At 52.1% G+C, this 27,864-nt stretch overlaps 9 protein-coding genes across 9 annotated transcripts; 4 read left to right on the top strand and 5 right to left on the bottom strand.

Moving 5' to 3' along the window:
• Positions 1-480: 480 nt before the first annotated feature.
• Positions 481-4,478, top strand: PpBr36_06089 (uncharacterized protein; the record flags this gene model as incomplete). The annotated part of the gene is made up of 4 exons (XM_029893236.1): positions 481-1,035; positions 1,125-2,398; positions 2,474-3,435; positions 3,508-4,478. The coding sequence occupies 4 exons, from the start codon at positions 481-483 to the stop codon at positions 4,476-4,478; spliced, it is 3,762 nt and encodes a 1,253-aa protein (XP_029746359.1).
• A 570-nt stretch (positions 4,479-5,048) lies between these two features.
• On the bottom strand, positions 5,049-8,934 carry PpBr36_06090 (uncharacterized protein; the record flags this gene model as incomplete). The annotated part of the gene is made up of 4 exons (XM_029893237.1): positions 5,049-5,499; positions 5,866-8,176; positions 8,245-8,627; positions 8,720-8,934. 4 exons carry the CDS (start codon positions 8,932-8,934, stop codon positions 5,049-5,051), a joined length of 3,360 nt encoding a protein of 1,119 aa, XP_029746514.1.
• Positions 8,935-9,948: 1,014 nt separating this feature from the next.
• Positions 9,949-11,215, top strand: PpBr36_06091 (uncharacterized protein; the record flags this gene model as incomplete). Its single annotated transcript, XM_029893238.1, has 3 exons — positions 9,949-10,003; positions 10,138-10,629; positions 10,803-11,215. 3 exons carry the CDS (start codon positions 9,949-9,951, stop codon positions 11,213-11,215), a joined length of 960 nt encoding a protein of 319 aa, XP_029746106.1.
• Positions 11,216-11,460: 245 nt separating this feature from the next.
• Positions 11,461-16,106, bottom strand: PpBr36_06092 (uncharacterized protein; the record flags this gene model as incomplete). Its single annotated transcript, XM_029893239.1, has 2 exons — positions 11,461-15,984; positions 16,068-16,106. The coding sequence occupies 2 exons, from the start codon at positions 16,104-16,106 to the stop codon at positions 11,461-11,463; spliced, it is 4,563 nt and encodes a 1,520-aa protein (XP_029746104.1).
• An 853-nt stretch (positions 16,107-16,959) lies between these two features.
• On the top strand, positions 16,960-18,938 carry PpBr36_06093 (uncharacterized protein; the record flags this gene model as incomplete). Its single annotated transcript, XM_029893240.1, has 2 exons — positions 16,960-17,868; positions 17,940-18,938. 2 exons carry the CDS (start codon positions 16,960-16,962, stop codon positions 18,936-18,938), a joined length of 1,908 nt encoding a protein of 635 aa, XP_029746080.1.
• A 162-nt stretch (positions 18,939-19,100) lies between these two features.
• PpBr36_06094 (uncharacterized protein) lies at positions 19,101-19,626 on the bottom strand (the record flags this gene model as incomplete). The annotated part of the gene is made up of 2 exons (XM_029893241.1): positions 19,101-19,390; positions 19,452-19,626. 2 exons carry the CDS (start codon positions 19,624-19,626, stop codon positions 19,101-19,103), a joined length of 465 nt encoding a protein of 154 aa, XP_029746079.1.
• A 1,648-nt stretch (positions 19,627-21,274) lies between these two features.
• PpBr36_06095 (uncharacterized protein) lies at positions 21,275-25,252 on the top strand (the record flags this gene model as incomplete). The annotated part of the gene is made up of 4 exons (XM_029893242.1): positions 21,275-21,642; positions 21,709-23,069; positions 23,143-23,374; positions 23,599-25,252. The coding sequence occupies 4 exons, from the start codon at positions 21,275-21,277 to the stop codon at positions 25,250-25,252; spliced, it is 3,615 nt and encodes a 1,204-aa protein (XP_029746557.1).
• Positions 25,253-25,791: 539 nt separating this feature from the next.
• On the bottom strand, positions 25,792-26,111 carry PpBr36_06096 (uncharacterized protein; the record flags this gene model as incomplete). Its single annotated transcript, XM_029893243.1, has 2 exons — positions 25,792-25,841; positions 25,910-26,111. The coding sequence occupies 2 exons, from the start codon at positions 26,109-26,111 to the stop codon at positions 25,792-25,794; spliced, it is 252 nt and encodes an 83-aa protein (XP_029746556.1).
• Positions 26,112-26,182: 71 nt separating this feature from the next.
• On the bottom strand, positions 26,183-26,392 carry PpBr36_06097 (uncharacterized protein; the record flags this gene model as incomplete). Its single annotated transcript, XM_029893244.1, has 1 exon — positions 26,183-26,392. A coding segment is annotated over one exon (210 nt), but the record flags the coding sequence as incomplete, so codon positions are not given.
• Between the last annotated feature and the right edge of the window lie 1,472 nt (positions 26,393-27,864).

A 27,864-nucleotide genomic window follows, 5' to 3' on the forward strand; every position in this document is an offset into this window, starting at 1 on the left:
GACATCTATCGTACTCTGACTTATCAAAGTCCAGATTCTCGGCTGGCCCTTTACCATACCAGTTGCATACGCTGTTACCCGTCATCATCTCTTGAGTCGCAACATCATGTTCTAAATCCCGAGCCACACGCATCTCGACCCTCGCCTCACTTCTGACTGCCTGCCTGCCTGATATCACGACTTAGAGGTATGCAGACGCAAACTTATTCAGTCTGGTCCATGTCTTACCCCACATACATGCAATGCAGCCAGCCTGCAAGTCAAAGTTCGAAGCTTCACGCACTTGGTGTCAAAAATGGCCCAGGAATAAAATATAAAAACCCTCCCGAGCAAAACACCCCAAAAGCTTACACGCTTCCAAGTTCCTACCCCGCTTACTCGCTTTTTCTTTATCCTCTCGAGACTGAGAATGACTAAAAACTCTTGAATCCATAGTTTATCGGTCTCCAGCAACCGAATATCCGCTACCCATCCGCCGCCATGTCCTCCGCTACCGCTTCCGATCGGGTCGACCTCGACCAAAGCACCTCGCTCGCCGACCAGCTTCGCCAGAAGCATTCGGTTACCATTGAAGATGCTGAGGACCCTGATCTCCCTGTCCCAACATTGAAGCAAAAGTCCGAGTATGGTCAGTCGAAAAGCCTGGACACCAAGTCCCATGAGCTGTTCCCCGAGCTTGGCGGCCCCAAGAAAGCCAACTCGGGAGCTGCCCCCATCTGGAACGCCAAAGGCCCTGCCGATGTCCATGGTGGCAGCTATGCCAACGGCGGCTCCGAATCTTCCAAGGGTGGCCCTCCATCACTGTCTATCCCCGGTCGCAATGTCGCACACGTACTCTTGGAACCCCAACAGGTTATGCCCCGTTCGCAGCTCAAGCGGCCTATCCCGGATATTCTCAAGGACTTGAACCGTAAATCTCGCGCCAATGTGTCAATGCTTACCGCTCCGAACGGACGCCTTCGCTTCGAGGCAACTGGTCCTTCTGATGTTGCCAACCAGGCATTGAGGGAACTTGTGCAGCAGATCGGCGCCAAGGTGAGTAATTTTACCCGAGCCAAAGCTTTCCCGGCAGATCCGAGTAGCTTCTTTGTGCTGATTTGAACCGAAATGTGTTTTGTCTCTAGCAAACCGTGACAGTCCCTATTCCCCAGTCTGTAAGGCCGCATATTATCGGAAAACAGGGTGCGACAATCAAGTCTTTACAAGAGAGGACTGGAGCACGTATCCAGTTGCCCAAGGACAACAATGCTCAACCTGTCGACGACGATGATGAAGCCATGGTCGATGTCGTGATTGAGGGGAACGCTGTCTCGGCCCGCGCTGCACAAGACGCTATCTTGAACATCGCAAAGGAGCGCTCTGCCAACGTGACCACGAAACTGAAGAACATCCCCGCCGAGTTCTACCCCTTCCTCTCTCGTGAATTACAGCTGGGCGATGATGTGATTGTTCGCATACCCCCGCACCAGCCTTTCACAACGCAGCCGCCGCCGCCACCAACCATGGGCCAACGCCCCACGTTCAACCCGGCACCCGTGGAGAACTTGATACAGGTGGCTGGTGAGCGCGCTGCAGTCCAGGCTGCACGTGCAGAGATTGAGCGTATTGCTGAACAGCTGCACCAGCAGCTGGAGCTGGAACAAGCCTCAATCCAGCGGGGAAGACATCAGTTCATCATTGGAGAACGAGGATTGCCAGCCGAAGAGTTCTTCAACGAAACTGGCTGCACGATAGTCATGCCTGTGGATGGTGAGGATGATGTCGTCACCATCATTGGCCCGCAGAACAAGGTACAGAACGGCATGGAGCGTGCCATGGATCTGGCCATGAACATGCAGATGTCGAACCTGGACATCTCGCGCTTCCACCGCCAAGCACCAGGAGGTGCCTCAGCCCACGCACGTAACGTAACGCGTTACCTTCGCCAAAGGCGGGAAATCCAGCGCCTTGAAGAGCAGCACAATACCCACATCAACACCCCTTATACCCAGGACGGTGCTTTGCCCTGGGAGCTCTATGCTCGTGACGGCAAGAACGCGATCCGCGCTCAGTCGGAAATCAAGGGTCTTGTTGACAGTCACCCTCCCTCCCGCATGGCTACTGTCCCTGTCGATCCCTTCTTCCATACCTATCTCAAGAAAGAGGTCAACAAGAACCTCAAGGAGACGTATGGCGTCAACATGGTCGTTCCAGAGACTTCCGAGGCTGGTGCGCCAGTTCTCTTGGTATTCGAAGAGGTCGCTCCTTTCGACGCGCCCTACCAAGTGCCTCGCAATGCACCATCTCAGGCTGAAATTCGTCAGTTCCAAGAGGGTCTTCGCGCGGCAGAGAAGCACCTCCTCGATATCATTAGGCAACAAGAAGAAATACTGACACATCCCATCGAGGTGCCGCAGAAGTAAGTTGAGCACTGTGCCGTGCACGTAAGTGAGGAGAGAGAGCGACGTTGGGATGCTAACAAGAGACCTGCCAGATTCCACGAAAAGCTCAAGCGGTTTATCAAGGCTGAACAGCAGAAGAGGCCCGAAGACCAGATTCCCCTCAGAGTGTCCAGCATCGGTCAAACGGTCATTCTCCGTGGGCCCAAGACCCCTGTGGAAAAGCTTGCTGCCAAAATCGACGCCTGGGTGGCCCAGGAGACAGAGGATGAGAAGGAACGTGGCTTTACTCTTGATTTCGAATTCCCTCAAAAGTTTGCCAACCACCTTATTGGCAAGGGCGGCAGCAACATCAGGGAGCTCAAGGAGAGGTTCGACGTTGATATTCAGGTTGACAATGGCAAGGTCGAGGTCAAGGGACCAAAGGCAAAGGCCGAAGCTGCCAAGTCTCACATTCTCTCTTTGGGTCGTCAGCTCGCAGATGAGACTACCCACATTCTCAAGATTGACCCCAAGTTCCACAGGGAGCTGATTGGGGCACAGGGTGCACAAATCAACCGTCTGCAAACTCGGTACAAGGTGTTGATCTTCTTTCCACGCTCGGCCAAGCCGGCCAAGGATGACGACTCGGCTGGTGATGCTGGCAGCGAAGCTGGCGCCAAGCCACGCAGACAACAAGCACCCGACGAAGTCATAATCCGAGGACCTAAAAGGGGCGCAGACGAGGCTCGGGATGAGATTTTGTCACTGGTGCAATACCTCAAGGACAATTCGTTCACGGCTACCATCACTGTGCAACAGAAGCAGCTCCCCCACTTCATCGGCTCTGGAGGATCAAACATGGATGCCTTGCGCCAGCAGACGGGAGCCAAGATCGATATTCCTAACGGCAGGGACACCCCCGACTCTACTGTTGAGATACTCATCAAGGGTACAAAGTCTCAGGTTGCTGCTGCCAAGAAGATTCTCGAGGAGAAGAAGTCTGTCTTTGATGACACTGTCGTGAGGGAGGTTGAAGTCGACAGGAAGTTCCACAAGTCGCTTATTGGACCTGGCGGTAAGTATCAACTTTGACTTGATTTGAACAACCCACCTGGATCGAGCTACTGACCATATTCTTCTTAATCAGGCTCAACACTTCGTGATATTGTTGTGGCGGCGGGCGGTTCCGATGACCGTCGTGAGCTTGCTCGTACCGTTCGGTTCCCTAAGCAGGATTCGGAGGGCAACACGATCAAGATCGAAGGCCGCACCGAGGTTGTTGAGAAGATCCTCGCCAAGATCCAGGAGATTGTGTCCCAACGCGAAAGCCAGGTCTCGGATGTGATCGACGTCCCCGTCGAGAAGCATAGGACACTGATTGGTCGTGGTGGAGATGTCAAGCGACAAATGGAGAACAAGTTCAAGGTATCCATCGACATCCCCAAGCAGGGCGATGGCAAGACGGATGTCAAGATCTCTGGTCAACCATCGGACGTGAACGCGGCCAAGGAGCACATTCTGTCCCTGATCAAGGAGCAGCAGGGCGAGACTGTCGAAGTCCCTCGCAACCTGCACCACTCAGTGTCCGGGGGTGGTCAGTTCTTCCGTAAGCTTCGCAACGACCTTCAAGTGACTGTCGACCACGCAGGTCACCAGGTGCCTCCTAGGCCCAGCCAACAGACTCGCTCTAATGGCGGTGGCGCCCTGCCTCTGATTACGGACGAGCCCGATGCCAACGCGCACTCGTGGCATGTCGTGGAGGCCAACACATCCGGATCCGACGAGGATGGCACAATCCCTTGGGTGTTCCGTGGCTCGGAGGAGAACGTCGAGAAGGCCAAGAAGCTCTTCGAGGCTGCCTTGGCCCAGGCCAAGAAGCCCAGCGCTACCGGATATCTTACCTTGTCGGACCCTCGCACTTATAGATTTGTCATTGGCCAGGGCGGTAGCAAGGTCAACCAGATCCGCAAGCAGAGCGGCTGTAGCATAACCGTGCCCAAGCAGGGTAGCGACGACCCCATCGAGGTCGTGGGAACCAGGGAAGGGGTTGAGAAGGCCAAGGATTTGATCCTGGCTGCCGTCGAAGAAGGCTCGCGTGGTCCCGCAGGTAGGGATTAAGAGCACCACCGGCAAATTCAAATTGAAGACGATAGCGCATGGTGATGAATAAGAGGCCGACAGGTCAAAATCAGAAACAGAAAAAAAAAAAAAAAGAGCAAACCATTCGAAGTTGTGACGTATATATGAATGACACCGAGGCACAGAAAAGGCGGGAGTCGGTTACGAACAAGGACGATTGGGTTGGTAGTGGCTCAAGGCTGTGGTTAGGTCATGAGAAAAGTAATCTAGACGTTGCTCAAATCGGTTCAATCTGCCTTTTGTTCCAAAAGATAGAAAGTACCATGCATGGTCTGTATAATTCTTTAAAGATGCCGAATCTACTAGAGAGATGCTTTATAATCTTTTTTATTTTATTTTTTTACTGTATGCCAGTTAAGCAGTAATGTTAATAAAAGCAAAAGCATCTGTCTGGTCGCAATACCAGGTTGTAAAGAAATACCACCGTAAGGAAAAAAAAAAAAAAAAGAAAAAAAGAAATCTGCCGCACATCCATAGTTTGATGGAAAAATCACTTTCATTTTCGCTTGCTTGTCAAAACCCAAAGCCTCAAAAAGAAAATGAAGAAATCTAGTTCCCGCTGTCCTTTGCGCCGCCGCCACCAGGCGGGGTCCGACTCCTCGCCTCGTGCTGCTCCTCGACACGCTTCAGAAACTCCTCGGGTATTCTGGCCTCGAATTCGAGTACGCGCTGCCTGAGCCACTCGGAGACGGTGGGAATCCTGGCCTCCCAGCCGTCGCGCAGCAGCCGCCTCCATTCCTCAGGGACCTCGACCTGGATGCCGCGCTGCTGGGCACCCATCTGGTATAGGCCTATCATGGATTCGAGGAGCAATGCGGCCCCCTGCTCGGCGCCGGGCGTCCCGGCGAGCGCGTCGGCGCCCGGCCCGAGGAGCGGCACTGATAGGCCTGCTGCTGCTGCTGCTGCCGCTGCTGCTCCTTGCCCCACCTGTCCCTGTGCTCCCCCTATGCTCTGCAGGCCGGGGAGGACTAATGATTCTATGGCCTCGCTCAACTTGTTCCTATGATTCAACGCGGGTAAGAATAAGAATGTTGTTTTGTCTTTGGATGTGATGAAATGACAAGAGGGTTTTGGTAGCAAGCGAAGTGACGGCAAGCATCATTTCCCCCTCTTTTTTTCTTTTTGTTTTTTTTTTTTTTTTTCCATCACATAGCAGCGTCGGTATCGACACGAGGTACAACGACAGAAATTGTGTGGGCGACCGCGAAAGGATGAGAAGAGAATAAGAAAAAAGGCATAATACTTGGCAGAATGATTTTTTTTCTTTTTTTTTTTCGGGTTCTCGTGGGATGTGATCAGACGAAAGACAAGAAAAAAAAAAAAAAAAAAAAAAGAATCAAAGTTTTCCATACGAGTAAGCCCTTACATGTATTCTCTATCAGCATCGTTGGAAGGCCTTGGCGGCCCGGCTGTGGCAGGAGCAGCAGCAGCAGGCTGCGGGGCTGAGCGAGTAGGCAGACCTGTCGAAGAAGAAGCAGCGACCAGTTCTGGCGCATCTTTTGCCTCTCCAGACTTTGGAGCGTTGGCGGCATTTCCAGCAGGCGGCGTATAGGCTTGGACTTTGACTTTGACCTCTCCCTCGATGCCATCGATGCGCACAGTCGTGACCTCGCCGGGCTTGGGCTTGCCGTTATTCGTCGGGGCAGATTTTGCATTGGCAGCAGTTGGTGGTGGAGGAGAGGCAGCTGCAGCACTTTGATTGCTTGCTGCCGCTTTGGCCCTCGCCTCGCCATCCTCAGCCTCTTTCACCTTGACCAGATTGTTGACAAATTGGTTGGCTTCCACGCCGCCATCGAGAAGCCACTTGAGGCAAAGCTGGACTCTCTCGCGAGCAAACCGGTTGTTGTCATCGTAAAGACTAGAATTGAGGAGCGCGGGCATGCCGTTGTACTGAACCACCTTCTTCTGCACAATCTCGTTTCCTGGTGTTGTCTTGCCAGGAGGGGGCTGGAGAAGAGCTGCAAGCAGCGCAAGTACCTGACACTTGACCTCAGGCCATGGGTATTTGTATGCTGCTTCCTGGCCGGGAGGCACAACTGGTGGGGTGGGGGGCGGCGGGTGGCCATCAAGATCATCGTCCCCGTTGGCATGGGCGTGGGGGGGATGAGGCATTGCCGGTGAGGCGGAGCCAGTCGTATTGGGGCTATGGCCGGCCATGGCAGGCATCGAAACCAGTGGCTTCTTTTCCACGGCTCTCTCTAGGTTCCTCAAAAGTGTTACCAGCTCGTATGTGGCATCCCACTCGATCAGTTTGGTGCGAAGCTCGTAGTCTTCGGCGGCGGTGATGAGGAAGTCAAGGAACTGAGCCAAACCGTCCTTGGCTCTCTCCATGTCCCAGTTGTCCACGGGGAAATCGGCCTCGTGGATCTCGCGCTCTCTTATGTGCGCTTGTATAACCATGAGGGCGAGGCACTCGGGCACGATTCGACTGCGGAAGTTGATGAAGAGGAAGTGTAAGAGGCGAATGCGGTTGTCAGCCACGTGCTTTTCGGCCGGGGACTCGGGCGCCGGAGCGTTTTTGGGTTGTGTGCGGTACATGTGATTGATAAGACGGAGGAGAACCGTCTGAGCAGGCGAAGTGATGTCTTTTGGAATGCGCAGGGCCTTCCATGTGTAAGGAAGGAGGGCATTATGGTGGAGAGCCTCGACAATTTGCGTCGTGATCTGGAAGATCAGAGATGCCTCATCCTTCTCCCAGACGGCGATGAAGACCAGCATCTCCCTAAGAAGGCTTTTGCCACACTCCAGAGCGATGAACATGCGACACCTGGTCCGTTGTCTGTTTTCGTACGGGGCAAGACTGTTGACCGTGTCTACCATGCATGATTTGACAATCATATGGAGCGCCTCGATTTGCTTGGGATCGAGAATGTTGGGGATTTCAGTGAGCAGGCCGGTCATCGGCCCATCCCCATAGGATTCGGCGTCGTCATCCCCCTCATCACCCTCCTCTTCCTCGTCCTCTTCGTTCATGTCCTCGACATAACCCTGAACGAGGCTGCGCGAGTCATCCCTGGGCCCGTCGTGGATAGAACCTTCAGCCTCGGGCTCGAGGTCCTCTTCGCCCTCGACCTCGGCATACTCAAAGCTGCCCTCGTCGTCATCCTCATAGTCCCCCTCCCGATAAGCGGTGTACTGGTTGAGGAGGTTTACCTTGCAAGCCTCGGCGCGCTTTTGGGCAAACTCAACAGAAGGCATTGGGACTCTCCACTCCGAGTAGTTCTCGTCTCGAGCTCTGGTCCACCACATGTCTATCTCATGTGAGACACGCCCATACGCCTTGTCCTGCTCGAACTTGTCCGGCTCCTGCTCGTTCCAGACAGGTTCGGTGGTAGGGTGTGGGTGCACGACGCGGGCTTTGTATACCTCATCCTCTAGCCAGTTGCATGCCCATGGGCCTATCTGAGGCAGCAACCCGGGCGGCGCATGGGCTTGCTTCTCGTGATAGTCCTTGAGAAGAGCACGGGCTTTTTCACACATTGTGACGTTGCGCTCAATCCAGTGCCACACTTCAGTTTTGGCCACTTCAATGCGGAAATCCGTCTCATCGTCGTCGGCGGTTGAATCGTCCTCGAACAAAACGTGATACCAGAATGACATCTTGTTGCGGTCGTTTTTGGCTGTCCAGTTGTGGGCCTGCTGGAGAGAAGTGACCATCAACTTTTTGTCTTGGATGGCTGTTAGTACAAAGCGAACCGGGCAACGACGGAGAGTGTGTGCATCCCCTGAAATTAACAGAACTTACAGAGTTCAGTTATCTCGGATAGCCTTAGCTTCGAGACGTCATCCAGCCCTTCGGCATCACATCCCTTGCTGGTGACGTTGACGCAAAGGGTGATTGTTTGATAGACCATCTGGTCAAACTGAACTGCGGTGCAGATGTCCTGGGGGACCTCAGGTTCCGAGGTGACCAACAGGTTGCGGGCAATATGCATCAGCTTGTTAAGCAGCTGCAAGTCTTCCTTCAACAAGGCATAGTTCTTGAGGATCAGACCCGTGCTTTCTCGGGTGTCCATGTCCTTGTCAAGAGCGCTGGACCCAACGGAGCGCTTGCTCAACGTCGGGATGGCGGATGCAAATATCTTGCAGAGATACATCCATATGCTCACGTTCTTGGACAGAGCCTCGCTAGTAGACAAGTAGTCAGCATAAGCCAAGCGTTCACTACACTTTACCGAGCTCGAAGACTAATAAGATAAAAAAAAAAAATCCACACTTACCGGACGTCCTTGTACGTATGGGTTTTCTCTAGAGTCTTGGCGACCATGCTCGTAACCTTGACCGAAGTTTGGGGGCCCATGAGGGGCGACTCAGAGTAGTGACCCTCCAGGCATATCAGGACGCCGTGGAAACATCGCTCCTCGATGGTCTCATTTGAATGGGAACTGATGCGGTCCACGGGGGGCACACTGCTGCCCATGGCCACAGGCGGCATTGTAACCGGTCAATAGCCGGACGCTGCGGACCAAGAAAAGATCGAGCAGTTTGTCAAATATAAAGGCTGAGCAGTATTGCGGTTGCTATGGCTTAAGTTGTAGTATGTTGGTGAGGTACTGGTTTTTATCGGGCTTTCTTTTTCTTGTCCTCTTCACAACAGACAAGGATTATACTCTGAGCAAAAACATGTAGACCGGCGGCCAACTTGGGATTTACTATCTGCCGTTGATGGCAACCAAGACTTGAATTTAATTTTCGCCGTGTGGGTCCAGCACTTCCGAAGCATTGCTGTGGAGTGGGGCTTTTTGCCTGCGTGTCTTGTGCCTAGCGATCACTGGAAAATAACGACTGTGTTAAGGCGGGGTAGAAAACAACACCCGATTACAGCGTTGTGATTCTAGGGGGAAATCCAATATGGCAAAACATAGACCAAGTCAAAAAGAAAAAGGGGAAAAAAGCTTATTTTGTTTCAGCCGATGGCATGAATCTACAGCTCCAGTCAGGGTCTAAAAGACAATGTAAAACATAGCATCTGATGATTGCTTCAGATGTGCCTGCCACCTAGAAACACAGCACATTGACAATGGACCTGCGCGCCTGTCAGTCGCACTTTTGCCCATGAGCCCTTGGAAAGAACAGTGTTACAGTTGAGCTGGAATCAAATACTTGTTCCCATGATTATGCATTTTAAATGCCAACTATATAAGAAAAAAAAAAAAAAACCAAGTATCTAGCCACCTGGGTACTCAAAAGTGTACGTAAGATTCCAAGACGAAGACATACCTCGTAGGGACATGGCTGTGGAGCCTAACAAGATTGTGTCATGCTGCTAAATCACTCTATTTTCCCTTTATCGCAGCTGCATGTAATCAACCTTGACAAATCACGCTCTTTGAAAATTGCGTTATAAAAAGTCAGAGGCCATCGCAATAGAGAACCGGACCCTCAACTGAAAGTGGAAGATACTCACATTCTTCATCTCATCACTTGAGAAAGTTGAAAATCTCGCGAAATGTCTGAATCTATTGAGCAAGTGCTCGCCAAGCTCCCGAGCGAGTACACCAAAAGTAAGAAAGATATCAACATCAAAGCTACCCAGGCATCGCGGCCGTGATACTCTTTAAACCGTTTCCACACCTTTTTTCTTCCTAAACAATGCCACCAGAAGCACACTAACCCAGAGTAAAAAAAAAAAAAAAAGAACCCGTCCGCATCGGTGTCATCGGTGGCACGGGTCTCAGCAAGCTCGAGGGCTTCACCCCGGTGGCCGCGCTCCGCGTGAGCACGCCGTGGGGCGAGCCGTCGTCGCCAATCCAGATCCTCGAGCACGGCGACATTGCCGTGGCGTTCCTGTCCCGCCACGGCCTGCACCACCAGCTGGCGCCGCACGAGGTGCCCAGCCGCGCCAACATGGCCGCCCTGCGCCGCGTCGGCGTCCGCTGCGTCGTCGCCTTCACGGCCGTTGGCAGCCTACAGGAGCACATCAAACCCATGGACTTTGTGCTGCCCGACCAGGCCATCGACCGCACAAAGGGCGTGCGCCCTTTCACCTTTTTCGACGGTGGCCTCGTCGGCCACGTCGGCTTCGCCGATCCCTTTGACGAAAAAGTCGCCGCCGTCATCAAGACCTGCGCCGATGCCATGTCGGGCGACGGCGTCGTGCTCCACGACAAGGGCACCGTTGTGGTCATGGGTACGTTCCCTTGATACTTCCACAACCTCTCCTTGACCTTGGACTTTTTTTTTTCTTTCTTTCTTTCTTTTTCTCCCTCTGCCGGCTCGTTTCCCAAATTTTGCTACATATGTAAGGAACGTCACGTTACGCAGATTTTACTGACACACTACTGAAATGCCCTGTCTCAACAGAGGGACCTCAGTTCTCGACCCGCGCCGAGTCGCACATGTACCGCTCGTGGGGCGGCTCCGTCATCAACATGTCCACCCTGCCCGAGGCCAAGCTCGCTCGCGAGGCCGAGCTCGCCTACCAGCCCATCTGCATGGCCACCGACTACGACTGCTGGCACTCGAGCGACGACGTCGACGTCGCCATGGTTATGGGATTCATGGCCGCCAACGGCGCCAATGCGAGGCGTCTCGTGGCCGCCGTCCTCGACCGCCTGGCCGAGGCGCAAAACGCCGACGTCGTCAACGCCAAGCACCTCGAGGGCGCCTCGGTCGGCGCTGTCAAGTTCATGACCAAGCCCGAGGGCCGCAGCAAGCAGGCCCTTGAGAACTTTGAGTTTCTCTTTCCCGGCTCCGCCTCTGTCCTGAACAGCTAGAAGGAGTCTGATGTTTATGAGCAGTCAGAGCATCGATGTTGCATAAGGTATATAGAAGCAATGTCTTGCTACACAGCAGATTGCCTACGCGATCGCAGATGCCTCGAAGGAATAAGAAAAAAAAAAAAAAAAAAATAAAATGAAGTATATATCTAGGATTTCCAGCTTGAAAGACAGGATCCCCTTAATATTCTAACATGCCTTCTTCACCACATCCCTTACCGCATCATCCCTCATAAGCCTCATCACATAAGTTGGTACAAAACCTGCACACCTTTCTCGGCAGCAGCCACATGCCATGGCCTGATATCCGTATCGCGATCAACCATACCCCTGGCCCGGGCCAAAGACCCGAGACCCCTGAAATATGTCAGCATTTCCCTGAGCAACGCTTCGTACATGCGCGGGTTGCCCTCTGTGTACATGACATTGACCTCCATCACAACCGGCGGGTCCTCCACCCGCGTACCTCCACGCTTGACCAAGTAGCCGCTCACCAATGTAGGATTCAGTTCCACAACAGAAGCCGCGTTGTTAAGCCGATGCGACAGTACAGCTCCCCATGTGGTATCAGTAATGTCCAAAAGTATGGTGTCAGGATCCGACTCGGCCGGTGCGGTCTCGGCGCCCGGGGTCGTTGGGACTGCTGACCCACCAGCAGCCCCCATAGGTGTTGCGGGAGCGTTGCCGTCTGGTGACATGACCGAAGCTTGCGGTGTCGACGCCGGTGTGGTATAGAATGCAGTGGGGGCAGACAATGGTATCTTCACTGCAGGCGGAATGAGGTGCAACGTTGGGTCAGTATCTACTGCCAATAAGGTGAGACTGGTCGTAGGTTCCTTCGCTTCGCCTTGCTGGAGGCTCGTCCAGACCTCGATTTCATGCGGCTCCATAGGACCACACTTGGAGATGATGATCTGCCAGTGAACCTTCCAAGCCGAGATAACGTCTTGGGTGGTTTCCCATATCTCCTGCGCCACCTTTGCGAAAGAGGTCGCCAACGGTCTTTCCCTTCTGCCCAGGCAGTATGAAGCAGTCATCTGCTTGAGGCCGCGGTTATCAGTCCATGCCGCGGTGATCCAGCGCTCGTCGACACTCTGTGCATACGCAACGTGCATGCACGAGTTTTCGTGCAGCACGTTTGTGGACGACGTGCCAGTTAGCTTGAAATCAATCACTCTTGGTAGCGATTGCTCCAGAATGACAGCTGGCATAGGCATTGAACCATCGCAGACAGTGCAACGGTCGTATGTTTCCAAAGACAGCCTTATATATTCTGAAGGTGCCGGTATGGCCAGAGATGATGGCGCTGCTACAATGTCGAGGGGTATAAGCTGCAGTACGAGCTCGTTGGTAACAGACAAACGTTTTTCTGTCAATATTCTCTTAAACAGCTCGTAAAGACGCTGGAATGCTGCACAGCAGTCAACGATCGAAGCTGGGTTTTCCGGGTTGTAGATGAAAAATACAACAAAGTTTTTGCGATCGACTGCCGCAGCTGCGAGGGCCTGGCTCAATCTCCCCATCTGATCCGCCACTGGCGTGGTTTGTGGTGGCATGAGTGACCCTGGAGACTCAACTACGGACACAGAGCTGCCCTCGGCTTCATAGGACAGCAGTCCTTCCGAGATACTGCTGGTCGAGGGCAGCCGCTCAAAGGTTCCAAGCTTGAGAGATTCGTAAACATTCCGCATGCGGTTCAAAAACGTGTCCACGTGATCCGACATACCACCCTTCTCAGGGAAAACACAAACCGCATGGACATCTTTGGGTCCCTGCGATGGTCCTAGCCCAAGACTCTCCCAAAAGTCCATGCAAGAAGGAAGCAAGGAAAGGCGGGTTTCATGACGTCGCAGCTCGAACTGTGGCGGCTGGATTTGAAATACACTGGGCCTTATCTGTTCCACACTGCCGGGTGGTCTAGCCTGTTGTCGAGGTGGCGGGCCCAGTATTGGAACATCTTGCAAATCAACGAGTCCCTTGAAGCGACTTTCATTCGTCCCACGTAGCGACGACGGAAGAACAGAACAAAGCACTTGTAAACAATGCCGATTACAGAGGGCCAGGTTGCGACGCGTTTCCCTCGAGTTCGCAAAGTCAGAGTCGAGTGGGGGCGTCGTTAACCGCAAGAGCCCAGTAGCTGCCTGTTCAGTCAGAATCTGAGCCGTGTTGATCAAATCCTCGTCCGTCAATGACCCTTGCAACTCGACCGACTGAGGATCGGCAAAATATTTGGCAAGAGGCAGCTCAAGAGGCTCGTTGGCAAACCTAGAAAGGTTTACAGGAAGCTGGGGCGAAGGCGCGCCTTTGTTTTCAAAATCTCTTAGAGATAACGCCATGGAATTAGCATCGTCCTCCGGACGACGCCTGGTTGCAATGGACTTTGTCGGTGAAGAAGGTTCATCGCTGGTATAGCTTGAGTCGTCCACGTCCGATACTAGGCTCAAGTCGTCGTCCGACGGTTGGTCTTCAATTTTCGTCGGGCTCTGGTGAAGAGAACTGGCTTCTAGATCCCCTGTGATCTTGGCCACAAGAGCGCCAACTTGCTCTGGTGCTTCTTTTAACTTGGCGCGCTTTTTACCATGACGCTGGAAATAGCTCGTCGTGGTAGGGGCCGAAACATGAGCTGCATCCCTCTGTCCTGGATTTGAGTCCCAACGATACCCGAACTTGCCGTTTTCTTGATACTTGCTATTGTTCACTGCAAGCGACGAGTCGAACCCTAATTTCTCATATATGCTTCCCCGCCTCATGGTAGATATTGCCGTAACAGGACTTTTGGGCAGGCTCTGCAATGACAGCGATGCTCTAACTCGCTTATACACAGTATTGGCGTTAAATGGGCTAGGTACCCGCTTAATACCCGCCGCAGCTTGTTTGCGTGTCCGGTTTTCCCCATTAGCCTGTCGTGCATTGCCCATCATGCTACTCCGCGCATGCCTCAATTCCGGCTTTGCGAACACAGGCACAGGAGGCGGTGGGACGGGGGGTTTCGTGGGCGGGTTTTGTGGCAGTCCCTCAAAGCTGGGAAGCTTTGGGACAGTCAAGTCCAATGTGCCACCAGTCTCGCCGGCTGCACTGGAAAAGTCCAGGTCTCCACCCCCAGGCTGATCGTCGAAAAAGTTGAAGTCGGCATCCGTGATATTGTTGTCGCCGAATATATCAGAGCCCATGCCGCCGGATATCTCGAGGTATCCACTATCCGCGCGCTTATCTGCGTTATCCCAGCCTTCGGTAAAAGCTTCACCCATGCCACCTGCCTGTGTCATGACTGTGTCGACGTCATTTGGAGCAACGGCAGTGACGCTGACAGCGTTGGCTGGACTTGACACAGCTGCTTCAAGGTACTGGGCCACAGCAGCAGGATTTTGGACACCGTCCGGTGGCGTTGGATACATCGCTCCGGGGACAGGCGGCGCGTTGGAGTTGCTCTGTCGCCGCAAGGCAAGGGGTGAATATGTACTGAGAGTCTGTGCCAAGCTCTCCTTGTCCCCCACGTGTCGTGAGGCGACGGAAGCCTCCCTCTCTTTCTGACGCTTGAGTAGCATAGAGTCGCGCTTCTCGGAGCCTAAAAGCCAGGAACTTGCAAATGATAAGGGGTCCAACGACTTCGCATTGAATCCACCAGAGACGCTGCTGGGTGGGGCACCTGGTTGTTGATATACTCGAGGAGCTTTATGGAAGCAGAGCACGGATGGCCAGCAGAGGGACCCAGCGCCGTGAAAACCACCGGGAGTAGCTTTGCCGTCCAACGCCTGCTTGGATACTCTCTTCCTCAACGAATGAATTATAACCCATGACGTCTCCTCAAGAACAGAAAGCGGGATTCCTCGTAGTCGTAGTAACTGAATGCAATCGTCCTTGTAGCGGCCCACACTACCATCCATGTCCCGCCGCAAGCTGGCTACTTGGGCTTCTGGAGATTGCGGTGAGCAATGAGTAATGCCAACCGCACCATCAACGACACCTTGGAGCGTGCCAAAAGCACCTAATGGCGCCACAAGCACTGGAACTTTTGCAGCCATAGGGTTGGCTGCAATACGATCCGCAGATGCCATGAGGTCTTCCACACAGGAAACAGTGAGACTCATTACGAGTGATCCTGTAGTCGTCAGGTAGATACGGAGTGTTGCGAGGTTTGCTCTCGGGATGTGCGGTCCGACGGTGCCTTCCGTGCTTGCAAAGGCTTGAGATGGCAGCAGGAATGTGCGCGAATTAAGCGCTATGGCTCCAGTGACTGAACAGAACGCAGTTGAAAGACTAGAAAGCGTAGCCTTGATGAAATAGCCATATATTTCCCTGACTGGCACGCTCGAGTAGCCTCTTGCGTCGAGCTTGGCTTCCTGATCCTGCGGGCCAGTGGTCCAAGTTTGTTGGGGCAAAGAACCAGGCGATTGCGCGCTGCGGGAAGACTGCTGTTCCATGACGGAACCGGCAGGCGAGGCGCTGCTCCTTGGGTTGAGTGCGCCTGTGGCAGTATGTCGGGTCTTGAGCAGTCCTATGGGCTCGAAGCCGCCCTCGTCGACTCGATTGAGTTTATAACCACATACTTCCAATGATGCCCCCAGGCTTTGCGGTGGGGTCTGAGTGACATTCGAGCCTTCCTTCCCGACAAGGTAGAAGCACCAAATTCCTCGGCGGATGCCGTCAGCATAGACGAGGTGTCCATCTTTTCTCAGGTCCCTCTCGACGTCGGAGGCAGCAAATGTATATGCCGAAGAGGAGAATACAGGTTCGTACACGCGGAAGGCAATGGAAGCTATGTCATTCTGCATTCAAGACGAACAGGACATTGGTCAGTTCTCAATAGGTTTCGAAAACGGCAAGCAAGACAGGAACCCGGATCGCGTACAATAAGTAGTGTGTTGGTATCATAATCCCCAGGGTCCATGACGGAGGCTCCAAGAGTCCCATCTGGTGCCCAAGGTCATATGGCGACCTGGCGCCAGCTGATCATGCAATGGTTATGTTGAACAATTATGTACTGACGGAGCAGCGCAACGCGCAACCGCGGGTCAGCCGAGGTCGTCGCGTCAAAACTCAAGAGTGGCGATAACCCTCAGTTGTTGATTGGCCCTGAAAGCTGTGGACACTGTTCTCCATAATCTGCAGCCCCGCCACCTTGGAAGTCTTTTCGGCGCTGTTTTGTTAAACGTTGAGGCGATCGAGGTTTCGTGGTAGTACGGTGTAATAGGCCAGGTCTCGCAGTTTCGGGGGAATCGGCGTCCCTTTCGTCGCTATTAGGTACAAAAGTATCGATTATGCCGGTATATCTCCCATTTGTCTACAAGGTCATCAATGCTGTGACATTAGGGTTGACCGAACTAGTCCAATGGCTGCTGTTGTGCGAAGGATCCCACGGGGCAGCGAATCTGACCGAGATATAGATGGCCGGGTCAAGCAAGCACCGAGACAAGCACACATGCAGGCTTGACAGGGTTCGGATCTCGTAGCTGCCACCCTTCTGGGGTTCACGGACGGGATTTCCGCCCCGCTGGATCCACTCCCATCAGTGAAAGAGGATCCCTGGGAAAAAAAGCCAAGAGCTGGAGATTGCGCGCTATCGATAAGGAGGGGCGGGCAACTTTTTTTTCTGCCGTCCAGATCCTGCCCGCGCCATGGCATCTCGTTTACTTCACCTGTGAGAACGAACATACCTGCACATGGGACATTGTTTTTTGATCAGCCTTGGATAGTTGACGATCCCGCCAATAACCGGCACTGTCTGCCGGACGACCGCCACGATGAAGCTTCAGAACTCCGGCACGATACCGGTATACACGGTTTCCGGCGCATCCACCGCACGCTCACTACCAGAATGGCTGAGTCGCAAGAAAAAGCGATCTCTCAAAAATGACCCCGAATACGCGAATCGCATTGAGCTGCTGCAGGATTTTGAGTTCGAGGAGGCGTCCATGTGCGTCCGGGTCAGCGAGGATGGCGACTGGGCCATGAGCACCGGAACCTACAAGCCTCAGATTCACACCCACCATCTATCGAGCCTGTCCATGTCATATGCAAGGCATACATCATCCCTGAACCAGACCTTTGTTCTCCTCAGCTCGGATGTCAGTAAAAGCTTACATTTGCAAAATGACCGTCGTCTCGAGCTACACACCATGGCTGGCTGCCACTACCACGTTCGTCTGCCTAGGTTCGGACGTGATCTAGCCTATGACCGCCACTCGACCGAGGCCCTTGTGCCTGCAACAGGACTGGACTCAGACGGCAAGGCGGAGGTCTTCAGACTCAACCTGGAGCTCGGGAGATTTATGAAATCGTACCAGATTGACTGCGGCACGGACGACGGCATAGAGCAAGGACTGCAGGGCAGCATAAATGTGGGCAGTGTCAACACCGTGGCCTTGGCCGAGAACACGCACAACCTCTCCGCTTTTGGAACTTCTATTGGCACAGTCGAGTTTTGGGACCCTCGAACCAAGTCCCGTGTGGCCACAATAGGAGGCCATGATGGGGAAGTCACCGCTCTTGAGTTCAGTCCATCGGGACTTCATATAGCGACGGGTTCTAGTACTGGTATCATACAGCGCTACGACCTTCGCCGACCTGTGCCTCTTCTTAAGAAAGATCACGGCTTTGGTCTCCCCATTAAAAATATCATTCACATGACTACCTCCTCGCAGGAAAAGAAGGTGAGAATCTCAATACTAGGTCTCCCGCGTGTTTGTATATTTTGCTTAATACAGAGCTAACCAACTTGCAGATACTTTCGGCCGACAAAAAATCAATCAAAATCTGGGACGAGTCAAACGGCAATCCTTGGACTACGATTGAGCCCGTTGTCGACATTAATCATGTCGCTTGGTGCAAGGGAACCGGCATGCTGTTCTCCGCCAACGAAGGTCCTCAAATGCATGCTTGGCTGATTCCCCATCTGGGCAACTCCCCAAGGTGGTGCTCGTTCCTTGACAATCTGGTTGAAGAAATGGCGGAGGAGGTTCACACAGAGACATACGACGACTACAAGTTCCTGACCCTACCCGAACTCAAACAGCTCAGTCTTGCTCATCTCATTGGCAAGACAAACCTTCTCCGACCATATATGCATGGTTACTTTGTCGCTGCCAAGCTGTACGAACAGGCCCGACTCATTGCGAACCCATACATGTATGAGGAGGAGAGGATGAAGAGGGTCAAGGAGAAGGTCGAGAAAGAGCGTGCCAGCAGAATCAGGGGCAACAAGAAGGTCAAGGTTAACCAGAAGCTGGTTGACAAGCTTCTCAAGAAGCAGGAGAAGAGGGAGAAGGTTGATACTGAGGCTGGTGTCCTTGGTGACGACCGTTTCAAGAGCCTCTTTGAGGATGATGACTTTGTCATTGATGAGACCAGTAGAGAGTTCAAGGCCCTCAACCCCAGCACTGTTGTGGCACCGCAGGAAGCCGAAAGTGCAAACAAGACTCGGTCTGATGAGGATACGAGCGATGACGATGACGATGAAATTCGAGGATCTGGCAAAGATGGTGTACAGATGCGAGTTTCATCTTCAGCAAATCAAGGCAAACGCGCCAAAGATACCGTGCTTGGATCTCGCATGCCAAAGTCTAGAGTTGAGAAGACACGTTATGGAGGACCAGGCGTCGGCGAAAAGGAGATCACATTTGTTCCAGAATCCAAAAAGAAGAAGGAGGAGCCTGTTGCGATCAGGCCCAAGCCTTCCAACGCAAGGCGAAGTGCAAGCTCGAATACAATGCGCAAACTTTGAGCACACAGAATCTCGTCTATATGCCAACACGAATACTACCAATGATACACTAGCCTCCTATGGTGGCTCTGCAGAATTCATAACCTCGTCGGAATCTTGGTGTAGACGTTATCAAGTCGTCGATCATCCAAGTCAGCAGATCTCCTATGCTGCCTTCCCCAGTTACTTCCTGCTGAAGTTGCTTCGCTTCGGCTTAGGGCTTGTGTCCACCCTCTTCGTTCCCGTGGTTGCAAGTCCTTTCTCGAGGTCTTCTGGCCTCAATCGAGGCGTCGGTGGAACATCATCGAGCCTAACACGTCCGTCGCCTCGAGACCTGGACTCCTTGACATGCCTAGGGAATTCTGTCCTCCGTGGAGTGAGGGCAGTGACGACCTTCCTGGCGGACCTCCGAATGGTCTCCCGAACCTTCCATTCCCTCTTCTTGGCGAGATAGAAGAGCACAGATGAGGCAACTGTTCGTTTCCGTTAGTGACGGTCTCCGACAGCTAGCCATAGGAAAACTGTGGCACTTACTGCCACCAATGGCGACAATGGAGACAACAACTATGATGGCGATCAGAGCACTTGACGAGAGCTGAACACCGCCTTCACTGCTCCCAGCCGCTCCGGCAGCATTCCCTCCAAGCTCGGGGGTCTGGTCGACATCCTCTGTGAAAAGAGGGTTGATTGAGCTCGTTGTTGTGGACATGGTGAAGGGTACTCGCTGACCCAGCAGGAGTGACAAGGCAACGAGGATTTTGGGTACAATATATGACGGAGGACTGGCGCTCGTATTACGAGTGTAGGGTGTCGAAGAGAAATTTTTGCCCCCGCACAATTGTATGTTTAACGGAACAGGGTAGAAATGAGAAGCCCAAGTAGATACAAGTTGGTGGGAGTCATTGCCCGGATATATCGAAAGCCAAGCAGGGAGGATGAAGCCCCGGCACACAGGCCGCCAACCCCGGGGCCTATTCGGGAGCCCGCTTCATGGCACTGAAATAGATCTGGAAATGCACCTATGCCCATTCTCCGCCACTGGAACGTCCAATGCGAATTCAGTGCTCTGTGATAACTACGTGACGCTGTGATCTCCACTGAAACAAGCACACTTCTTTACATGTTCGTCTGCCAAAAACCGTCTCTCATTGGCTCTTCTGATGGATGCAAGCGCCGAGATGCCCCTGACAAGACGGAGTGGTGGGTGTGACTGGCTGGTGGGGCGGCCAATGGACGTCGAGGGACAAGGGGTGTCGGCGGCACTTGAAGGAACGACTGCAACAACTGGCGCTGTTAATATTCTTGCCTTCAGCAGCACACGGTTAGACCAGTTTAGTCGCTGGATGCAACCTTGGGCACCATTGGGGGAAGCAGCCGTGGTTCATTGATGTGCTCGATGTGGAGGCTTGGTCATGTTTCTGTGGGCCTTTTTTTTTTTTTTTTCTTGCCGGGTTTACAACGTTCAAGCTAAGTGCATGTTAGGTTCTCTCTCCCATGGAAGTCACCAACTTCTCAATGTGGCTACACCCTTGACTGAGAGCTCAAGGGGATGCTTATTTGCTCAACCTCTATGTCGGTTGGATAACCCAGGCCAGCTAAACTAACTCCAGGTCGCTATAACAACGTCAACATCGAATCACTTAATGTAACGCCTCGGGGAAATAATGGTAATACTGACACTAATTAAACATATAGAAAAAAGCAGGCTTGATATGGATGTTGCATCCAAACTGGCGATACCTTTACTTTCTTTTGAGGGTAACGTAGCATTGAGTTCACACCGCCGACACTGCCTACCTATCAGTGATACTAATATGAATACATAGCTAGACGCAATAGGGCAACTTTTGCCTCCAGCGAGACACTTGTATGCAGTCAACCGATTGAATCGAATCAATGACTTGCCTTTACCTAATTCCGTATTTTCCTCCCATAATACCTCAGATAGCTAGGTACCTTACCTAAGATAGCCTTTGTAGGCAGGCACGGCCAAGGTCATTGCTATGAACAAATACAATTGGGTATCTGCACTGGAAATTGTGGCTTCCAGTTTAAGGAGAGCACCATGGGAGAATGATTTCTCCAGCTGGCCGTGGATGCAAAATCAACGACCTCCCACCTTGGACCAGACAGCCCCGGGCTATGAATCCATTGGACGCCCCATCAAGTCCTCGGCTTCATTGAGAACGACCCACACTGCTTGCGCTTCCTTCCAATCTTCCTAATACTGTGGTCTTTGATCTAAGTTGCCTGATTGTATGCATCCATCGAGTCTGGCTTTGGCTCCTTTCAAAAAGTGCTAAGGCTTTGGCATCAGCGGAACAACTTGGTTCAAGCCCTTGACCTGGATATACGAAATGTCAACGTCAAGGTGGTTGGACAGCCAGGTGTCTACGACGCGCTCGCCTGAAAATAGCCATAACTTGATCGCCATCTCTAATCAGCTTGATATAACGGCGTCACACGCGGATCGAATATCCCTGAACTCTAACTTCGTGGCGAAGCAGCCAACCACAGAGCAGAACCACTTCGACAAGTCTACTCTCTTGCATATGAACGCTTCGGAGATTCCGGATTCAGGTCAGTCTGTCCCGCGTCATGCAGTTCTATTAGCAGCGCCAGAAGAAGAGGCTGCTGGTCTCATATGGTCCGTTCCCCCAGCTTCGACCAAGTATGGGTTGCGTCGTCACCAGCCTGACGTGCCCCTCAGGGATACTGAGCATTCGTAAGCAGTCTTCTCAAAGTCCGTTAACCACCTTATTAATCCTCAAGCTTACCACTTATCTTGCAGGTCATTGGCCGTTCCTCACCAGGGCTTCCAAGTTTGCCCTGGGAACCCCGAGTACGTGGGGACGCAAGAACCCCCTTCAAGACAGCCAAAGGATAGCGACAATGGTATAGTTTTCAGGACCACCACCCCTACGATTGAATGTCGACCGGTGGCTTCCATCGGACGTCGACGTGTGGCAGTAGCAAGTCATAACTCAACTATGGCCCATTCCCGAGAGGACTATAATTTTGAACCAATGGCCGAAAATGCGCTAGGCAACATATATCAAACGGTCAATGATGTTTCAGAGTCGCCGAATGAAGCAATGGTATACGGGTTCCGGAATCGCCGATCAGATAAGCCGACGAGATACAGAGTTCCAGGCATAGGGTCGGACGGGGTTGCCGCCAGTTCTCGGCCATCCAGTGCTCGCAACAGCTCAGGTCCGGCCGTGAATTGCATTTCCAATCCAGACAATGGACGTGGGTTGGGACCCTCGAGTTTTGCATTGCAACCTAGCGATCATACCGTCCAGGGAAAGAGAAAGCGTGATCGACCACAAAGACCAACGAGAGAATATTTTGGTGTGATCGACTCACAAGGAACACCCCCAAGGAGGTCAGACTATGCAAGCTCCGTGGTGCGGCATAATGAAACTCACATCCTCTCCAGGTCCCGCCCGCTTGCCAATCGCTCAGAGCATCGGGTTTCAAGTCCTGGTAGCAGCTCTACGCTATCAGAAACAAACAGAGATGCCAAGTGCATTCTTGAAAAGCTGAACCAGAAACACACAAGAATTTACGAGGAGGAGCGATTACATCGTGAACGCTTAGAAGCCTTGAATGCAGAGCTGCACCAGAAGTATGCTTCGCAAGAAGAGCAGATTCGAGGCCAGGAAGCCCGACTGACTGAGCTGCTTCAGTCAGCAGCAGCGGGGGATCTTGAAAAGAAGAGGCTGGCTCAGGATGTGAATTCTGAGAAGGCCGAACGGATTGATCAGGGGAGAAAGGTGGTCGAGCTTCGCCGTTTGCTGGAAGAGGAACAGCACAAAACCAAAGAACTTTCTGAGCAGATCAAAGCTCAAGATAAGACTATCACGGATCTTCAAAACAATTATCTTGGCTTTGAGGCCAAGAAGGCCAAACTTCGTGAAAAGGCAGCCAGGATAAAGGAGACTGTCAACGAAGCTATCAGAGAGCAGCAGGAGCTTCACCAACGTAACAAGATCCGCTTGGAAGAGGTTCTCTGTGAAGTCAGGCAGGAAGCACATGACATCAAGGCCAATTTTGGCCTGGCGCTCACGAAGATTGATCACGTACAGAAGCGTGCGTTGAATGCAGCAAGGGCGGTCCGTCAAGAGAGCGCAGTGGCTCTCGCAGAGAGTGAGTCCCATTAGCAGGCTCGATGAAGGTTTTCTTCACACTGCTAACAGTCGAAATTGCTTACCGTACGTAGGAGACCTCACCGTGAAGCATCTTACAGATCAGCTGCTGGAGAAGGATGAATGTCTTATTCGTGAACAAGACACAATCAGAAAGCTACTGGACAACCCAGGGAAAACCGATGCTCGACTTCAAGCTATAGAAACGAATCTTGATACGCGCTTCAGCGAATTTCTGGAGCTATATGAACAAGATAAACGTCGGCTTGCCAAGGACTCGGAGCACCAAGGTCATCTGGAGTCCAAGTAAGTGCATGGAATACCAATTTCTTTTCCTACACGAATTCTCCGAGGCATCTACTAAATCCGCAGCAGAATAAACTTGCTTGTTGAAAGCCTGAGTGAAAGTGCTTTACAGAATGAGAAGCAAAGTGAAGCCTTATCCAGCATTAGTCTTAAGCTCACCGAATCAGTTGTACCGTAAGAAATCTCTGCCACTCACATGGCATAAAGTACTGACAGCGCTCCAGGCTTTCGCATGAGATCGGAACCACGATTCCAAATCAGCTGAGCCACATCGAGGCCCACTTGGAGTTATTGCAAACCCAGCACTCTGCGAGGGAGGATGCTCTCGTCATTGAGTTAAAGGAATGCAAACAGGGCAACTCGGTGCTGGCAACAACTATCGAGGAGAAGCACAATGAGTGCGACCGTCTTGAGGCGGAGGTCTACAAGCTCCAGAATGATCTAGACGCAAAGACATGCGAAAATGCAGCACTTCAGGAGAAAGTTCACGATGGGGAAAAGCATCTAACCTGCATGGCTGAAAAGCTAACTGAGAGTGAGCAGAGGTTGAGTGATACCATCAAAATACATGCATCGGAAACGGAGCAGTGTCTAGGGCGCCTTGCTGCGTCTGAAGCTTCTTCAAAAAACAACGACCAAAGGGTTTCCATCCTAATGGCAGACCTTGAGAAAGCCCGTAATGATGCAACACAGGCTGGGAAGACGCTGAATATGGCCCAGGCTGCTTGGAAAGAGCAGTCAATCGCTGCCGACCAGAGAAGATGTGAACTTGAAGCACAAGTCAGCGAGAATGAGAACGTGATACGTGAGCTCCAAGCCAAGTTGAACGTACTGAAAGCGCAGCAGGAACAGGAATTGGTAAAAGACCACGAGAGATTGGCGGCATCAGAAGCTCGAAACGAGCAAGATGCCGCTGCTATGAAGAGTCTGAATGCACAACTGAAACAAAAAGAACAAGCCGTTCGAGATGCCGAGGACCATTCCAATGTTCTTGCGAATGAGTTGTCCGACTTACGGAAACGAGCGGCAGAGCTCGACCAACTACTTGTCAGGAAAGTTGACGACCTGGCAAGCATGCAAGCCTCTCTCGATGGTTGCACTGCTGAGTTGCAATCATCGGAAGCACGCCATCAATGCGCAGTTGCTACTATTGCCGGCCTAGAATCCAATGTCAATGAGCTGAAAACCGCCCAGCAATCACTAGGGGCTGCCGGAGAACTGCAAGCAGAGTGGCACAAATGGGTCTCGGCTCTTTGTGAGAGACTCAAGGAGTGGGTGGTACTGAAAAGTCCTACTGCTTCAAAGATATATCATGAGTTGCTGAAGCATCATGGCTTGGCGGGAGACATGCAGGAGTTTGGCGAACTAGCCAGTGTTTTCCTGGCAATCTACCAATATCTGAAGCAGCAGATTACTCCCGATGCGTCAGAGGTCTCGAAGCTTGCGTTGATCCTCAAAAACGCCGAGGCCAAACGAGTCAAGCTAAACAGTCCGCTGGAGTTACCCTCTGCTGTACTTGTGTCTGTACAAGAGGAGAGAAACATCCGCAGGTGCAGTGTGCGGCCTGTTCCCATATTGAGACAGACGCAACCTAACATGCCGTCGACACCACAAGCCGAGAGAGAACAGCAAGCAGGCCGTTTTACCAATCCTCAGGCCAATAGCTTCAGGCGTCGATCAAGCTTTCAGTCTAATACGGACAAGCTTGGGTTCGACAACGTCACCCCAGATGCGACTCGAGAGAGGAATGAGAGCAACACTGCCGTGCCACCTGCTGCTTCGAGGAACGTGCAACCCCAATCGCAACAAAAGTCACCAAATAAGATGGTGACTCGAAGTCGTCGAAGACTGTTCGCTGATCACCAATCCCAACCCTGAGATAACATCTTATGGCTGGCGATGGCCATTCAGTTTTGAGAGCAGGGGCTTGGGCTGTGCAAACAAGAAGGCTCGGTCTAGGCCGGGAGTTTGCTCGTTTGCTTTTTAGTTTGGAAGGTCCAACAATGCGCTTGACCTGTATCTTGAGAATTGATTTGTCATTGCTTTCGACTTAGCTTGGAATCTAAGCAGGTATAGAGCAAGATTTGCTGAAGTGTAAAGAAGTTGCTGTTGAGTCTACACATAATATAGCACATGAACGTCAAGCTTGACAGTCTTGTAAAACAGCAGGCTCATCCTCCATGCGCTTTGTCTCCATAATCGTACAATTGTTATCCACACAAGGCATTTGCCACCGTGTGCTGTTTCCCTAAGCCCGTCTCTCGGTATCTTTTACTATTTCTTAGCCAAATTTACAGCATGAGTATGCGGTATCAACAGACTGTTGGCCATGCAAGGTGCGGTACTCGTGTGGTAAGGAATCCGTCAGGGGATCTACCATTGGAATTCGGCGTTGCTTGTGACGACAAGACTCCCTATCACTTGCTTGATTTTCGTTTTTGTTCGAGGAACAAGACTTTTCTTCGCACTGCATTTCAGTCAAGCGAGTTGCCCTAATTGTTAGTGATTGTAGGTCGGGGCCCAGCGGCTGGCAACTTCGATAAGGGGGGAGTGAGAGGCGGTGATGGAGCAGGGGCTCGTTCGCACCTATCGGGTCGTATTTGAGCATGCTTAACGGAGTCGAGGTTCTCGGCCTGGACATTTGGTAGAAGAAGCCGGTCATGGCCATGGATATGAGGCGCACGCCAATGATGCGAGACTTGACTATTCCAGGGCAAGAGAATTCAAAAGTTAGCATTTGGTAGCAAAGGGACCATCGACCTCCAGTTGAGCGAGGCTTGACAGAGTGGGAAAGATTTCTTGCCTTTCTTAGCCATGGTGGAGGGCACTGGGTATTTGCAAATGTCTACCTATCCAGTGCAAATGCGTTCGTTGTTCCGGCGCGACGTTGGTAGGCAGAATGCTCCCAACTTTGCTCTCTGCCGCCGAATCTTCTGCGAATGACGCGGGAATAGCCGCGCGCTGTAGCACTGTGGAGCAGATCCACCTGTACAGGCAGGGGTGTGCGCCCACGTGATCGATCAATGATCATTCGGTATGGTGGGTGGTATTACACGGAGGCAAGGCTCGTTTTGAGTCCGACATCGCAGCATTAAACGTTTAAGCGGGATGTACATGGCGTATTTAGGATTTTGGTACGGGAGCATATCTTGTACCAATTTGGCCTAGGCAGGTAGGGTAAGGTACCTGATTGATAGCAATCTTACCTTTACCTACCTAGCCAGAGGCACAAGGGCGGGAATGTACGCGTCGTTTGCTGCACAGGGAATGCCAATACCACCCTTCGCCCTCAACAAAAACAAGCCCGCTTGGTATTCGTCGATTGGGCTTGCTTTACCGACTTCCTTTGCATTGAACGAAAATCGACAAGACCAGAGAGTGAGTGATTGATTGATAGACTCTCTCACTTTGTCGTTGTTATACGTACCAAAAACCTCAAGGAATTCGGAACAGCCCTTAAATCAAGTTTTCTCAATCTGCCCGAATAAAATCCCGTCAGGCGCGACCTCGGAGACAGCTGCTGCGAGTTCGGCTTTCGTCTCATTTTCTATCACAAGCTCTACGCCACCATGGCGTCGACAACGTTCTTGAGGGGCCGCTCATGGCGGACAACTGTAACGGCTCGTCTAAGCCACAAACAGACATGTAGGTTTCGTTCATTCGCTTGTTGTCTCGTCTTTCCGGCTGGTTTGGTTGTGTGAGCCGAGAGCGGAAGATGGCTGCTTGTCACCATATTGCAGATGATATCAAGCGAGCGCTTTGGAAGTCCCATTTGAATGGATTCCATGTCCAAGGGTCTTTATATGTACAACAGGTGTACTGTGTATGCTGCAAAAAGTACATGGACCCTGGATTTTCCAAGGTATTATTTACCTACTGAGCCTACCCCCTACTACTGTGCCAACTACATACACACTGCGGGTGCCCACTCGTACCATCCGAGGGGTCTCTACTTGAGTCGATCAGGCTCCAATATACTTGGGAAGGGCTGTTCCGTGTCGTCGAAAGGTCACACAGCAATGTGGTCACAGCTACTCTGCTTATTGGTTCAATGCAGTCCATGAGACCATCACTACCTTGCCCTTACATACCTACCGCCGAAGGTAAGGTAGCTATGCAGGCACCCAAGGTACTTGCTTAAGGAAACAGAAGAGAATGGGCGGGTCCTCAGTTTTGTTCTTTTTTATCAACGAGGAGAACCCATGAATAAGTATTCAAAATATCCTGAACGGCATAATAAACGTGGGCCTTGATCCACCACTCGAGGGTATTTTCATGCAGCGATCCTTTCAAAGTTTTGCAGGAGTCGATGTACCCTAACTGCCCGCCCTACCTGCCCACTACACTAGATCTAGCACATCTTTGTTAGTCACATTGGTATTGCCTCTCTCGCCAAACGATCTCTCCAGTCGGTTGGCCACATACCTCATTTACATTTACTCATATGATCTATTATTCTGTCTAGCACGCCATCGCTCGCCTCGTAGTTA

The sequence above is a fragment of the Pyricularia pennisetigena genome (genome assembly GCF_004337985.1).
Source record: "Pyricularia pennisetigena strain Br36 chromosome 4 map unlocalized Pyricularia_pennisetigena_Br36_Scf_6, whole genome shotgun sequence".
NCBI lineage: Eukaryota > Fungi > Ascomycota > Sordariomycetes > Magnaporthales > Pyriculariaceae > Pyricularia > Pyricularia pennisetigena.